Raw genomic sequence first — 14,760 nt, 5'->3', positions numbered from 1 at the left:
CACATAAAAGAATAGCAAGTGTAAGCGAGATGACCATACTTGACTAACAAAGGAATAATACGATTAGCCCAGCTAAATGTTTAGAAAATGAGATAAGTAGGTTTCAAATTCAGTGACTTCTTGACTCACCATGGGGTTTTGTGTTCTCTTGAGTTGCTTGCTTCCAAAGGGCTCTGGATCCCCTTGGTCCCCCGAAACGGAAGTGCTATTTCCCTTCACATACTGATATCTCTGTGTGTCTAGAAAAGAAGAAGCTGGCTGGATAGTGAATCCCGTACCTCTTTCTGCACGGCCCTTCACTGCTCCTCAGTTGCGTTGTCTATTTGATTATCTCTAAACTTTCCAGAGGGTGAAATAATCAAGGCATATTATGATTCTGCTTTATAAATGAAACATAAAAGAGTGGCTGTCAGGCTCGAGAGTTGGCTCAGTGGTTATGAATACTGGGTGCTCTTGCCGAGGACTCTAGATGCTCCTGCCGAGGACTCAGGTTCAATTCTCAGAACCCACCTGGCAGCTCACAATGGTGTGTATCTCCAGCCCCAGGAGTCCAGTGGCCTCTTCTGATGTCCACAGGCACCAGGCACACACATGATAAACATACACGCATGCAGGCAAAACGTTCATCCAGTGAAAATACTAAAGTATGTCTGTAGAATAAATTTTTAAAGGGTAGCTGTCACTGGGACCTGAGAGAGATCACACTCTCTATTTCACAGGGTAATTTTAGCTTCCCTTCTGATGCATTAAATAGTCTTCCCCTTTGGGGTTCTTCCTCTCTGATAGTATCACTCTCTTCTTCAACCATCTCCTTTGGCATTTCCTGTGAACTATGTCTCTTCTCAGCTCCCATCTGAAGCCTTTGGGATCAGTGGCCTTGGTGTTCACATGAGTCTTGCTGAGACAGCAAGTCCTCCTGCTGTTGGACAGCAGACTACAGGAGCATAAAGGAAATTCAATGTGGAGTTAAATTCCATAGCTTGATTCCAATATGGTTTCGGTCCCATGAGTGTGAAATTATAAAATAATAGAAAAGTATAACATTTAAATTCACATGAAATGAAGGCGATGTGATAGAGGTGTGGAACTTTAACAACATGTAGACATTATGTTCAGTGTTCAAATAATTTGGAACTCTTGCTCCAATCTAAGTACACCACACCAAATCAGACACTCCATACACAGTTCTTAGTGCATTAGTATGTTTTTGTGTGGCACATAAAATTATATGTTTGCATTTTGTTAAGTCAGTTTGACTTCATGTAGCTTCAAAGTTGAATAGAGATTGAATCTTGCAAAGAGAAACATACTTCTCATACTTCTTTCAATTTCTTAGTGCTGGTGCTGGACGCACAGGCTGCTACATTGTGATTGACATCATGTTGGACATGGCTGAAAGAGAAGGTGTGGTGGACATCTACAACTGTGTCAAAGCCTTACGATCACGCCGCATCAACATGGTTCAGACAGAGGTAGATTGTCCTGCCCTTAATCAATTTTTTCCTTTGGTTTTCACCTTTTACCAAATGCAGTTTACCATATTTTTTTTTAAATAGATGATCAATATCAACTCATCAAATCATATAGAGGAACTGGTATCTTAATTAACAGTCCCTTTCTGGTATATTCTCTAGCTCCGCTAAACTAAACATTACTAAACTCGTATGAAATTGTCTGCTTTCTTTCTTTTGATAGGAGCAGTACATTTTTATTCATGATGCCATTTTAGAAGCTTGCTTATGTGGAGAGACTGCCATCCCTGTCTGTGAATTTAAAGCTGCATATTTCGATATGATTAGAATAGACTCTCAAACGAACTCCTCCCATCTCAAAGATGAATTTCAGGTATTGACTGTTGCTAAGGTTTCTATTAAAACTTTTCCAATTTGTCCTGGGCACTAATCACTCTTTTAGAAAAGGTCTTTCAAGTCAAATGGATAACCTTTGACCCTTCTGCAACTATGACATTTGTGTCTTTCATTGTGTAAATTATGGATTCATTTTTTATTAATGCACTGATATATGCTATATCCTGAAGGGCAAATGAGTTCATACTCTGGAAAGAATATGAGAAAAAGATATTAGAGTGGTCAAATCTGGTTATGATTTTTATGTTTATAACTTTTTTTCCACCATAGAGCCTTACTATTTTGGCCTTCAATTGCATGCTCAATGTGAGATCAGCATATTAATAATAATAGCTGGGATTTGTACTAAACCTTGTCTTAGCTCCAGTGTCTTCACTGCCTTTATACATCCTTCAATATGGAAAAAAATGAGTTCACACATGGCTCTGGAAACTGCTGCTTAGATTCTGGGTGTAGTGTTCTAGCGTGACAAAATGGCATGGCCAATGGTAGCTTCCCATTTGAAAGTCATCATTAGTGTTGTATATCACCCTTGTATTTTCTTTGACTGGGCAGTGTGTTTTGTGGAGCACTGTGTTGTTTGTCTGTTCTTTCCTATTGAGAAGAGACATGTGAATAAAATGTGTCTGTGTCTGCCTCATTTCACAGGCTTCATTAGCTTAACTCAAAAAGCCTATTGGCCTGTCACAGAGGCAACTACCATTGCCTTCCACAAACCCTTCACCTTCCACTTGGCTTCCCAAATTCTTGACGGATCTTGCTATTCAATGGGTCGCTGTCTTTTAACCTGGGCTCTCTTTTCTGTTTAGACTCTGAATTCGGTCACCCCTCGACTCCAAGCTGAAGACTGTAGTATAGCATGCCTGCCAAGGAACCATGACAAGAACCGTTTCATGGACATGCTCCCACCTGACAGATGTCTGCCTTTTTTAATTACAATTGATGGGGAGAGCAGTAACTACATCAATGCTGCTCTTATGGATGTAAGAGACTGACTCTTTGTTAGTGTAAAATGCCCTGAAAAGCTACATAACTCAACAGAACACTGGCTACTTTTCTTTTCTTGGAATTACAAAATGGACTAGAATGGAAAACTGGAAACTGTCAGTGAATTACAAATTGTACTGAAAAGGATTTTAGGTTGCACCTCCAGAGATTCTTAACAACTCTAATTTTTATAGGTTTATTGAAGTTTGATAGTTGTATTATCCTATAGAAAAGTCTCACAAGTTATATTTTTCATCTTATTTTGAGACAAAAGATGCATAGCTCACCAGTTTTGAATAGTAGGAATACATTTTAAAATCAAAGAATGCTATGTCCTACTAAAGTGTAGGGTTTAATTATTTAATTTGAAAATATTTCCCTATGATGCTCAGTGTTCCAGTCATTTAAAGGTAACTAGTTTTCTTTAGTATTAGCTAGCTGGGACTATTTAGAAATAACTAGGAAAGACATGAACAGAATCCGTCTTCAGGAAAGAACTCTTTTGACCTGTCCCATCGCTCATCACTGCCAGGTGCCCCCACACATACTCTGTGTGTCAGCTGCCCATGAACAGAAGAGGGAAGAGGACTGGAAATTATGTCATCAGCCATCTTGTTTTGTTATCTTGGGAAGAAGTAAGGAAGCTGACAAGCTTCAGCATCCTTAAGACAATTTATCACCTTTATTTCTTTTTCTATTTACCTATGACACTATAGCAAGGAAAATATAGGGATCTTTTCCCTCTCTGACAATTACAAGGTTTTCTAAGTTGCTAACCCTACTTCTTTAAGACAGGGTCTCACATAAACCAAGCTGACCTCTAATGTTCTGTCATTCTGTATAATGGAGGATGGCCTGGAACTCCTGATCTTCCAGCCTCCACCCCTGCAGTGCTAAGATAACTACCTGTTGGGTTTCCTAAAGTTAATTTCCGTGAATGTGTAGGCAAACATGGAACAGAGAATGGAGAAAGTCCTACAGTCTCCCTCAAAGACTACCTTGTACATTTTCATTGCTTTCTTTTTAAATTTTTGTGCTACAGAGCAGAATAATTCAAGAGCAAGCTCTCATTAAAAGTTATCCTTGATGTGCCCAGAGTCTTAATAGTATAGCTTTAAATCATTGCATTAAAAAAAAAAATGTGCCAGGCAGTGGTGGCATATGCCTTTAATCCCAGCATTTGGGAGGCAGAGGCAGGCAGATCTCTGAGTTCAAGGCCAGCCTGGTCTACAGAGAGAGATCCAGGACAGTCACCAAAACTACATGGAGAAGCCCTGTCTCAACCCTCCCCCCCCAAATTGTGTTTTAGTATAGATTATGACTGACAAATTGCCCAGACCAGATAAACATGGCTTTTACAGCCACAGAAAGTGGATTGTCTGATAAAGGACATGTAAATGATCTCTGCACAGCATGATAACAATAAGATTTTGTGATTTTTTTTTCTTATTGGAGAAGAACCTTACAGCCTAATTTACACACATGGAGAAATTATATGTGTATGGACAAAGCAGAGATGTTTTGCTTATTTGCTTTGAGCCTTTCAGAGACTCCTTACCTTTGGGAAATTGAACCTACCCAACAGATACTTCATGAAGGGTCTGTACCTCAGGAAGATCACCCATCTCTTCCTCTGTGTTTGTCCTGTATTAACATTCCTCCATGGAATAAAACCAGGACTCCAGTGCTTTAGTGGCACCAAACTCTGTGTAATTTACTCATTCCTGGTTCCAGTACATCCCAGTGTTCCCGTGGCTTAGGCCACTTAGGCTTAGGTTCACTGTGGCTCCATTTCTTCTTCTTCTTCTTCTTCTTCTTCTTCTTCTTCTTCTTCTTCTTCTTCTTCTTCTTCTTCTTCTTTTTCTTTTTGTAAAGATTTATCTATTTATTATGTGTACAGTACGTATGGCTGCAGGCCAGAAGAGAGCACCAGATCTTGTTAGTAATGATTGTGAGCCACCATGTGGTTGCGGGGGAATTGAACTCAGGACCTCTGGATGAGCAGTCAGTGCACTTAACCTCTGAGCCATCTCTCCAGCCCCATGGCTCCATTTCTATTGAAAGTTACTGCCACCTACTTGGTCCTGCAATGGAGTCCATTGAATCTGTTTGTACAACTGACTGTGCGTTTTATTTATTATTTGAGGATTTCATAAGTGTGTACAGTGGAAATATAATCATGTCTGCCTCCTTTGCATTTTATGTTCTTCTATTTCTCAACTATGCTGTCTCTCCACAGAGCTACAGGCAACCAGCAGCCTTCATTGTCACACAATACCCGCTGCCAAACACTGTGAAGGATTTCTGGAGATTAGTGTATGATTATGGCTGCACCTCCATTGTGATGTTAAATGAAGTGGACTTGTCCCAGGTGGGTGGACATGGGTTGATTCTGTGCTTCCGGGTACATCCTAGCAGAATAGTAACAAATGCCATTTTTGACTTTAGAGGACTTTAAAACAAAACCAACCCTCTCTTCTTTCTTTTTCAAACATTAATCATCTAGGGCTGTCCTCAGTACTGGCCAGAAGAAGGGATGCTGCGATATGGCCCTATCCAAGTGGAGTGTATGTCTTGTTCAATGGACTGTGATGTGATCAATCGGATTTTTAGGATATGCAACCTAACTAGAGTAAGTCTTTCTTGGGTCCTTCTCCCTGACCTGATTCAGAGCAAGTAGATAGTGATCCTGATGGAACCTAATTCTATCCAGACAGCAGGGGGAGAAGAATTAACAAACACTACATGATCTAGCCCAGAGCCACCGATCACCTTATGTCTTAGTTCCAGGACAAAGGTATTCCAGAGACAGGAAATTTGAAGTGCTGGAAGCTAGGTTCTCCAGTTGATGAGTACAGTAGCATGTTCCATCTGGAAAGCCAGATCCAGATGTAGTCTCTCAATCAGTTTTCATAGTCTGGGCCTGGCCTCAGAGCACATACGGACTTCTGTAAAGGATGATGGCACACCTTCTTAATACTGACATCCAGCCTAGAGAAAAAAAGCATACCGGTGAAAAGGAAGAATAACCATGACAACAACAGAGGGTACAACAGGCTAACCATCACAGGAGACTTCCATGTCACTATTTCAGGACCTGTGTGCAATGGGAAAGCCAAGCCTGAGGGAGAAGTCAGCCACAGCTACTGCTGAGTCTTTTCCCGCCCTTTACCTCCTTGTTCTGACTTCTGCTGCGCTGAACACTGCAACATCTGGTTCTGCCCAGCTGTGAAGGAGGAATCAGTGTTGCCACTGCTGTGCCTTTTGCCAGCAGCTGAGTGGCACTTGTGTCCCACAGGGGGTTTTCTTTCCCTGAGAAGTCATATGTGTTTTGTACAACAGCAACCTCTGAAGGCCTTTTCTTAAAAAACAGCCAACAAAAAAAAAACTAATAAAAACCATTTAGCTTTTAACAAGGTAGCAGAATTTTAAAATAGTAACCCCCATGACACAGCACTTTGAAAAGAGGAGGTTGCGTGTTTTTAAAGTCATCCATTTGGTTTAAGTTTATGATTGTAAGCATGTGATCAGGACTGTCTTGTTTTTTATATCAAAATGACTATATGTGTGTCTTGTTAATTAGCCTATATATATATAACTAGGAACAGGGGATAAACTCTTAACCAATTCTATCACTCATTTCAGTGGAGGAAAAAAAGGAATGAATTCAGTCATGTCATAATATTCATGTGTATCTTAGACTTTAATTTAAATGCAATCTCATTATGCCTACACATCTGCTTCAGTATCTCTCTAGTAATATTTTAACTAAGCAACTGTAGCTGCTCAACTACAGAAACAAACTCATCTGTGAGTTGAGCTCTCTCCATGGAAAGTATTCTAGAACAAGATTTGAAATCTGTGTTTCATTGTTTTTCAGTATATTGGTTTGGTTGTCTCCCTGCATGACTATGTTCTGGTGCTGATTCATACCTGATATTTTTATTCTCGGTATCATTATTTCATACTGCTCACTTCATTGTGAGTTTATTATGCAACTGGGAAATGAGAGTAGTAGGGTCTTTGCCCTACCAAGAGGTGCATGAGCCCCTCCGTGTGAAACTTAAGATACCCTGTATACAACTCAATATACCACATAGTCTTTTCCATATTTCCTACTTGGGATTCTAGGTTTCTCTTTCTTCCAACAGCATTGCTGTTTTGAAAGTACATAGTTTAGGGTAGAAGTAGAGTGTTCCTTGTCTTTTAAGGAATCTATACATTATCTGAGGAGGCTAGCATCAATCACATGACTAATCATGCAAATATCTACTCACTGACATGATGTACATGTGTCTGAGGAGAAGTACAGGATATAAAGTGTTTAACTGGACAATCAGACACAGCTAAGTGACCAGAGAAACCTTCTCTGAAGATAGGGGTATTTAAGCAAACATTTGAGGAATTAGTAGGCATTATTTGAGGATGAGATAGCCAGAGACAGAGTTTCCCCAGGATTCTTTGGTTCTATGTCATCACAGGAAAGTCCCCAGGCAAACCTGGATCAAATTAGCTATTCTGCTTGATAGTGAGATGAACACTATAGTAAGAAGTTTTCAAAACAAACAGGGACATCCTCTTCAAAGTCCCCATGGCAAGAAGTAAAGTGGCCAATAATCTACAGGTAGATGAGTATCTCCAACCTCACAGCTCCATTACAGGGAAAAGAGGTTTGAAGGCGAGGCCAACCAGATCATAAAAGGAGTTTGAGGTCACAGCAGGTGTGCGGAAAAACATTAGGAAGCCATTAGATCAAAGAGCGACAATATCGTTTTTAAACTTCAGCAAAATCATAATGCCTATAGTAAGAGTGGATGGAAGGGAGGTAGACGCCCATTGAAGGACATCACCAGGAAGGAGCTGTCACAACTTGTGTAGGTTGTGGCCATAAAGAGACAATGAATTTTAAAGACTTTGGAAAGTTGGACAGTAGGACGTGAGTGTGAGGTTAGGGGTGTGATGAAGAGGCAGCATCGTATTTATTTTCCTTTATTCTGTGACAGAATACCTAACAAGAAGCAAATTGGGTGAGATACATTTATTTCAGCTGATAGTTTGAGAGATACTGTTGGTCACCGAAAGGGTCATGGCATCAAGAGCATAATGCCACTGGTCACATGGCATCCACAGTCTGGAAGTAGGCAGAGTTGGCTACCTGGGTTCAGCTTGCTTTCTTTCTTGTTATACACTCTAGGACCCCACCCTGAGGAATGCTGCTGCCCAAATTGAGGGTGGATTTTCCCACTTCAGTTCTCCTAGTATAGATAATTCTTCACAAGCATGCCTAGATATTTGTCTCCAAGGTGATGCTAGAACTCATGAAATTGACAATCAATATAAACCATCACATGCAGATAAAAAGGACATGCCCTATGTTCTTGCTCTTACAACTTGGAATATTTCTGTAAAGGCATCTGAATTGTCATCAGCTAGACTCCATCCTGTATTAATGTCCCTTGTATTCTCATCCTGATGCCCATAAAATCCTGCTTTTCTCTCCAGCCACAGGAGGGCTATCTGATGGTACAGCAGTTCCAGTACCTTGGATGGGCTTCTCATCGGGAAGTGCCTGGCTCCAAACGCTCGTTTCTGAAACTGATACTGCAGGTGGAAAAATGGCAGGAGGAATGTGAGGAAGGGGAAGGCCGGACAATCATCCACTGTTTGTGAGTAGGGCAAAGCAGCATGCCCTGGCCCTGCATGGAACCTCAAAGCTCTTTTCCTCATTAGCCTTTGCTTTACTTATATTGAGAAGAAGCTGCTCAAATCTTGACAGACCTGCCATAGATCTTATTCCAAAATAGAACTCTAGTCCCATGCATGAATAATTTACTAGTAGTTTTAAGGGGTTTTTTGTTTTGTTTTCTAACTATTAAATATTATATACTTGTTGGGGTTATAGAGATGGCTCAGGAGTTAAGAGCACTGGCTACATTTCTAGAGGACCTGCGTTTGATTCTCAGTACCCACCTGGTGGCTCCCAACCCTCTCTGACTCTAGTTCCAGGAAATCTGATGCCCTCTTCTGATCTCCATAGGCATGGCATGCATGAGGTACACAGACATACGTGCACACAATAAAATTATAAAAATTATGCAATTGTTAAATGATTTAACTCTTTCGAGCACCTATGTGGACCACCTCTTTGATTCATACAGTTGCAAATATATTAGGATCTCCACATCTCTACATTGCAGCAATTTATGCCTGTCACGTTTTCCTGCTTCCAAGCTCCCGAGCTAACTTTATCCTCTGGTCCTTTCCTCTCTGCCCTTCCCATGTGCATACACAAATATAAAGCAGAATCCAAAGACATGGAAAAGGTTTTAAAGATAAATTGCCACTTCCAGATGAATGTGATGAGGTGATGTTTGAGTCCCCTGCAAGGTGCTCACTCTGTCTCTGTGTTCTTAGGAATGGTGGTGGTCGCAGTGGCATGTTCTGTGCCATAGGCATTGTTGTTGAGATGGTAAAGCGGCAAAATGTGGTGGACGTTTTCCATGCAGTGAAGACCCTCAGGAATAGCAAGCCAAACATGGTGGAAGCCCCGGTGAGTCACACAATCCTAGGAGGGTCTCAGTGACACTTAGTCACATGCCTACTTCCTGGCTTGGCTTCACATACACACGGGAACTCAGTCAGATGTACAAATGAGCCTTGCTGGAATTTGTGCCTAATAGGTAGACCATAGAGACTCTGCCTCCACCAATATAAATGCATTGCTTATCACGTGAGCTGCTGAATGAAGAAATGCTCATTTAATTTGAGAAATGTGTAGGGTTTGTTCTCGTTTCAGTCAGTAAATTTGTGCTCTAGCAAATTTTTGGAAACAGTTCTGTAAGAATAAATCCAACTAAAATATAGTCTTTTTTGCTTGTTTAAAGCATATTGAGTTAACTAGTAGAGTATTTATGCTCATGGATCACCTCAGCATCTTGGACACCTATTTTATTCATTTACTTCATTTGATCTGACTTATTTTGGTGTGTGTGTGTGTGTGTGTGTGTGTGTGTGTGTGTGTGTGTTACTAGGTATGGAACCAAGACCTCAAACATGATAGGCAAGGTATTCTACCACTAACCTGTACCTGCAGACCTGACACCCAGTGTTTTTGAAAAAGTAACTGAAGTTTATTGCAGTGTTTATCTGTAATCCTTCACTGTCTAATACAACTGTAAATTATCATCTTGCCCTTGCTAGTAGTTTTCAGCTTTTAGCAACTTTAAAGTACAGTCCACACGATATGACATGAGTTCTCCTGAGTTCCTAAAGCTTGTAAAGTAGGGACTGATGTGGGTAAGGCTTCACCGGCATGGAGCTGTACACCAAGTAAAAGAGACAGCTGTGGCCGCCGTCACATGTTTTACTTGAGGGTTACATGTCAGTACAGTGAGATCAGGTGAAGAGCAGCTGTGACACTCACAGAAGAATAAACCCAGAAAACCCAGAGCATCCTTGTTGCTTGCCCTACTTTATCAAGATGATCAGATAACAGAAAAGAAGAAGAAAAAGAAGCGATTCAGTAAGCTCCTGGTCTGTTTTTACCACTTCCTGCTCTGGGCTGTTCACACAGGAGGTGCATTGCTTCCTGAGACTAACATCTAAGGGTTTGTACTGTTTCCCTTTGACAAGTGGTAGCTCACTTCTCCCTTTCTGAAGTCCACATAAGGGAGTCCACCGAGGCCAAGACGATGTTGTCCTCTCCAGGGTGCTGGTGTGTGGGTTTGAGAGAGTTTTGACATACTAAATGGACAGGAGGTAGCTATGGCTCAAGTTTCACAGGTATGTGTAACCTGTCAAATGTACTCTGCCTGAAGCATCTAAAGTCCCATGAGGATTACTGTTGTCCTCAGAAGTAACTTTTATCTCCAAAGTTATCTTTGATATACAACCCTTTCTTTAAGTCTGTGGCTGAACAGCTGTCTTAGAACGTTCCAGTGAGTTACAATTTTCCTTTATAGTCATGCCCCACAAATCCTGACAGAATGCTCTGCTTAATAAACATGAATGATTAATTAAGTTTGCTATGGGTTTGGGCCGAGTTTGCTAGGGAAATTCAGAGTTAAACAAAATTGAGAGGTACTGGCTGGTTGCAAGCACTTTTTGAAGTTCTTTGGGTACATTTCCCCCAGTAGGAGCTAATGTAAAGCATATTTACCTTGGTAGGTAGAGTAAAATTGATACCCATCTCTTGGAAATTTGTGTTGCCATGCTTATTGCTAAAGACTCTGGATATTCTCTTTAGAAATAAGACTTGTTTTAGGTCCTCTGAATTTTGCTTGCTTGGACTGAATAGGAAATTTTCAGTGATTTACATGCCGTAAGTTACCATTTAAAACATAGTCTCTAGACATTCTTAAGTTCTTGATAATGGTTTTAACTCAAATGGTAGGTTAACAAGAAAGTTGTACTATTTCGGGAGAGGTAGCAGAAATCAATATTTAGACATAAATAAGCTCAAAGTTTTTGGTAACTTCCTAAATTAAAAAAAAAAAAAATTATGTGACACTCTGATAGAAATGAACTGTGGGAAAATGTAAAACATGAAATTACAAAAGGTAGTTTCCAGAGGGTGGAAGTTCCCTTGCTCTTTCTTTCTTTCTTTTATCTGAAGAGATGATTTGGAATGTGGAGGGAATCACTGGCACACCCCAGCAGCAATAGAAAACAGGAAAATAGCAAAGCAATCTAACAAACAATCCATGTGGTAGATTTCTATGTAGTCTAAAAAGACTCAGAATTGTGTGCCATAAAACTGTTAACCGTAAAATCATCTTGTGAACCATGGTCATTTTATTTACTCTGAGATAATTATTATTTCAGTCCTGCACTAAAATCGACTGAGGTAAACAAAGGTGATTTTTAACAGTTGCTTCTAATGACAGCTTGTGTCCTGGTTCTTTACATTTTTTGTAAGCTGGGAAACATTCTGATGATGAGGTATAACTATTTTAATCACATAAAAATGCTGGGCATTATATTAAATTATAGAAAATGCAGGGCAAAGATAGAACATCTTTTTACTGTTGTTCCTTTTTCTTAATCAGGGATCATTAGATGTGAGGATAAAAAATGTATGCCCAGATGTTCCTGTTATGTTCAGAATAAGTAATTTGCGACTCTTAAATAATCTAAATTGGATGTCAAGAATTCACGCAGATGCTATTATTCACTATTAGCCTTTTGCTAACACCTTTCATCCCTTCTCTTCTGACACGTTGCAGGAGCAGTATCGTTTCTGCTATGACGTGGCTTTGGAGTACCTGGAGTCCTCATAGTTAAGTGAGGCCATTTGCAGAGCATCCGAGCAGAGACCCATTGTCGCCTGTTGAGCCAGCAGCTGTTGACCTGTGACACCTGCACAGAGAGATTTTAATGTGGGGGGTGGGAGGCTTTTACATTGGAGAGGCAACCGTATTTTTCTTATAAAGTTGTGTATCTTAATAAAAAGGACTTGATCAGTTTCTATGACGGTATGAGAGCATCCACATTTTGTGCAACCCAAATTATCTTTAAGAAGAAGCAGATTCTGATGAGAAATGACCAGCATCTATACAGTGACCACACAGCCTTTTCTCTCCTGCTTTAGGTAGAGCGGCTACCGCACATTGCATGCACTTTGGAAAGTGGCATTTTCCCTTCCTTAAAAAAAGAAGAAGGAAAAGAAGAAGATGAAGAAGGAGAAGAAGAAGAAGAAGAAGAAGAAGAAGAAGAAGAAGAAGAAGAAGAAGAAGAAGAAGCTGCAGAACCTTAAAGTGGGGAAGAAAACAAAAGCTGTGCAAATTCAAATGAATTTACTAATTTCATTTTTATATGTTCAAAGTGCAGCAGAGGTCTATATAAATGTACAAATATATATATATATATATATAACTGGCTTATTTTCTTTTAATGTGCAATGATGGCTGGATCATTTAAAGTTCTTTTTAGAAAATATCATAAGCCAAAGACTCAAGTGTAAATATGTCAATATGAAAGAAGCACATTATATTTATTGGTTACTTACATTACTTTTTTGATGGCTAAAATACTACCACCACACAATCATTTTTGTTTCAGAAGAAAGGTTTTTCTTTAGCAAAAATCAATGATTAATGATTTTTGTAGATTATTTTTTGTATATTTAGTGTAAGTAGAGGATAAACTTTTTATTCATAAACCAGGAAGCAATGATGTTCTTTGGAGTGGCTCCCTTGTGTACATGCTTGTGAATTAAATTTATGTAAAACATCTTGGCGATTGTCTTTGAATAGAGGACCAAATTAAAATGTTTTGCTGAAAATGTAGTTTTTCCCCCCAGTTTTATTAGATAAATGATGGCTTGGTGGTTACACAAGAGAAATCCGCGCAGCAGAAGGCATTGTGGGTAGCCTGCCTGATGTGGACTAGCACCTGTAAGCACTTTTAAACTTGAAAGGAGTCGGGTTTCTCAGCCTGTGGCCTGGCAGTGTTCAGTAACACAGGATGGCAACACTGATGCTTTCAGGGACAAGGTTTAGCACACTGTAAGCTGTCAAGGTAACACGATGTTCTTTTTGATGCTTCCAAGCACAAGCTTTGGATTCCCACCCTAGAAAGTGTGAACAGGTTGATGCCCGATTCCTGTTACCTGCTTTTATGAGATTTCCCCAGTGACTTTTTCTAAGTGTGGTCTCATTCACATGTCCCACGTAGCTGTAACTTCACATCATCACCTTGCAGTTTGTTAGTGACTGAAGCATTCCCGTGTCCTCTTTCTAGACTGCCGGCCCATGATATGGTGCTTATAAAGATTTAATTAAAGTCAGAGTGAAATAAAGCTTTTATAATTACAACATTTATTGATTGCACATTATTTTCTCTTCTAAATTTCCATGTCTTTATTCCCAAATAAATAGCCTGTGTATAATTTAATATGAGTGTGCCACAAAAATTCTACTGGAAGCTATAGTTTGTTATATTGTTCCTTACGCAGCATGTCAAGTAGTCCAGGTCAGTAAGGGTGTAAATAGCCAAGTGTTTAGTGTCTTTTTAAAATCTTTTTCTTTAATTCTCTATATTTATATTGTCATAGTTTGTATTAGTTGCTTTCTACCATCTATCTAAGAAAACAGCTTTTAAAGAGCCAAGAATTCATTCTGGCTCTCACCAGGAAGGCTTCTGTTCACAATCCCTTGACCACTTGCTCTGGGCCTCTGTTGGTACAATGGCCTACCTCATGATGGTTGCGAGGCAGAGACAGCTCTCTCTTATAGCAATGCTATTTCCTCTCACGGTGGAAATTGGAAAGGCAAGTGGACCCTACTTCAGGGTAGCTGAGAAGGAAGACGTTGCCCTGTTCTTAAACGTTCCACATAGCCCAGCCAACACCAGCTGTGCTTTGCCTCCCAGCACGAGTTTTGGTAAAAACAAATGGTAGCAGAGATACCTGATGAAAAATTTCACCAACTCCTACAGGATTTCTTTACCTGGCAATGATAGCCATGGTACCCCTGAGGATTATTCTGATCTGCTTAACAAGGATCATTTCTCTTCACACAATCACACCAAACATAACTATGAACACAGCAACACACAAAGCTCAGTGGACCACGTAGCCTCCAGAACTTAAAGAAAAATGGAGTCCCTTTTGCTGTATCAAGAAATACAACATACCATGCTTGTATTGTCCAGTAGCAGGTTCATCAGAGTATGAGAGCCCTGTGTTTTTCTGAATATTCATGTTCAAAGATGTATGTATTATATCCTTGAAAATCTCCTTTACTAGACCCATGTGTGGTAATGTCTTGCTTAGCCGTGTCCTTCTAGAAAGAGGTCTTGGCAGAGCTCTGGTATATAATTGTGTTATATTTTGAGTTTAAAATGTCTCCAGTGCACTTGTGTGTTATAGATCTGGTTGCCTAATGATAGGCTTTGAAGAAATAAG

The 14,760-nt window shown here is 39.9% G+C and overlaps 1 protein-coding gene across 11 annotated transcripts in view; it reads left to right on the top strand.

The window, feature by feature from the left end:
• Ptprk (protein tyrosine phosphatase receptor type K) overlaps positions 1-12,321 on the top strand; it is a 537,197-nt gene extending 524,876 nt beyond the window's left edge. For all 11 annotated transcript variants that reach the window (XM_036168740.1, XM_036168743.1, XM_036168741.1 and 8 more), the window contains 8 exons: positions 1,337-1,472; positions 1,696-1,845; positions 2,678-2,851; positions 5,095-5,226; positions 5,362-5,487; positions 8,358-8,521; positions 9,270-9,405; positions 12,080-12,321. In XM_036168740.1, coding sequence (XP_036024633.1) covers positions 1,337-1,472; positions 1,696-1,845; positions 2,678-2,851; positions 5,095-5,226; positions 5,362-5,487; positions 8,358-8,521; positions 9,270-9,405; positions 12,080-12,133 — 1,072 coding nt within the window. In that variant the 3' untranslated portion in view covers positions 12,134-12,321. The remainder of the gene's footprint in view (positions 1-1,336; positions 1,473-1,695; positions 1,846-2,677; positions 2,852-5,094; positions 5,227-5,361; positions 5,488-8,357; positions 8,522-9,269; positions 9,406-12,079) is intronic.
• Positions 12,322-14,760: the final 2,439 nt, after the last annotated feature.

Source organism: Onychomys torridus, chromosome 19 (genome assembly GCF_903995425.1).
Source record: "Onychomys torridus chromosome 19, mOncTor1.1, whole genome shotgun sequence".
Taxonomy (NCBI): Eukaryota; Metazoa; Chordata; class Mammalia; order Rodentia; family Cricetidae; genus Onychomys; species Onychomys torridus.
This window is presented reverse-complemented; position numbering and strand designations above follow the sequence as displayed.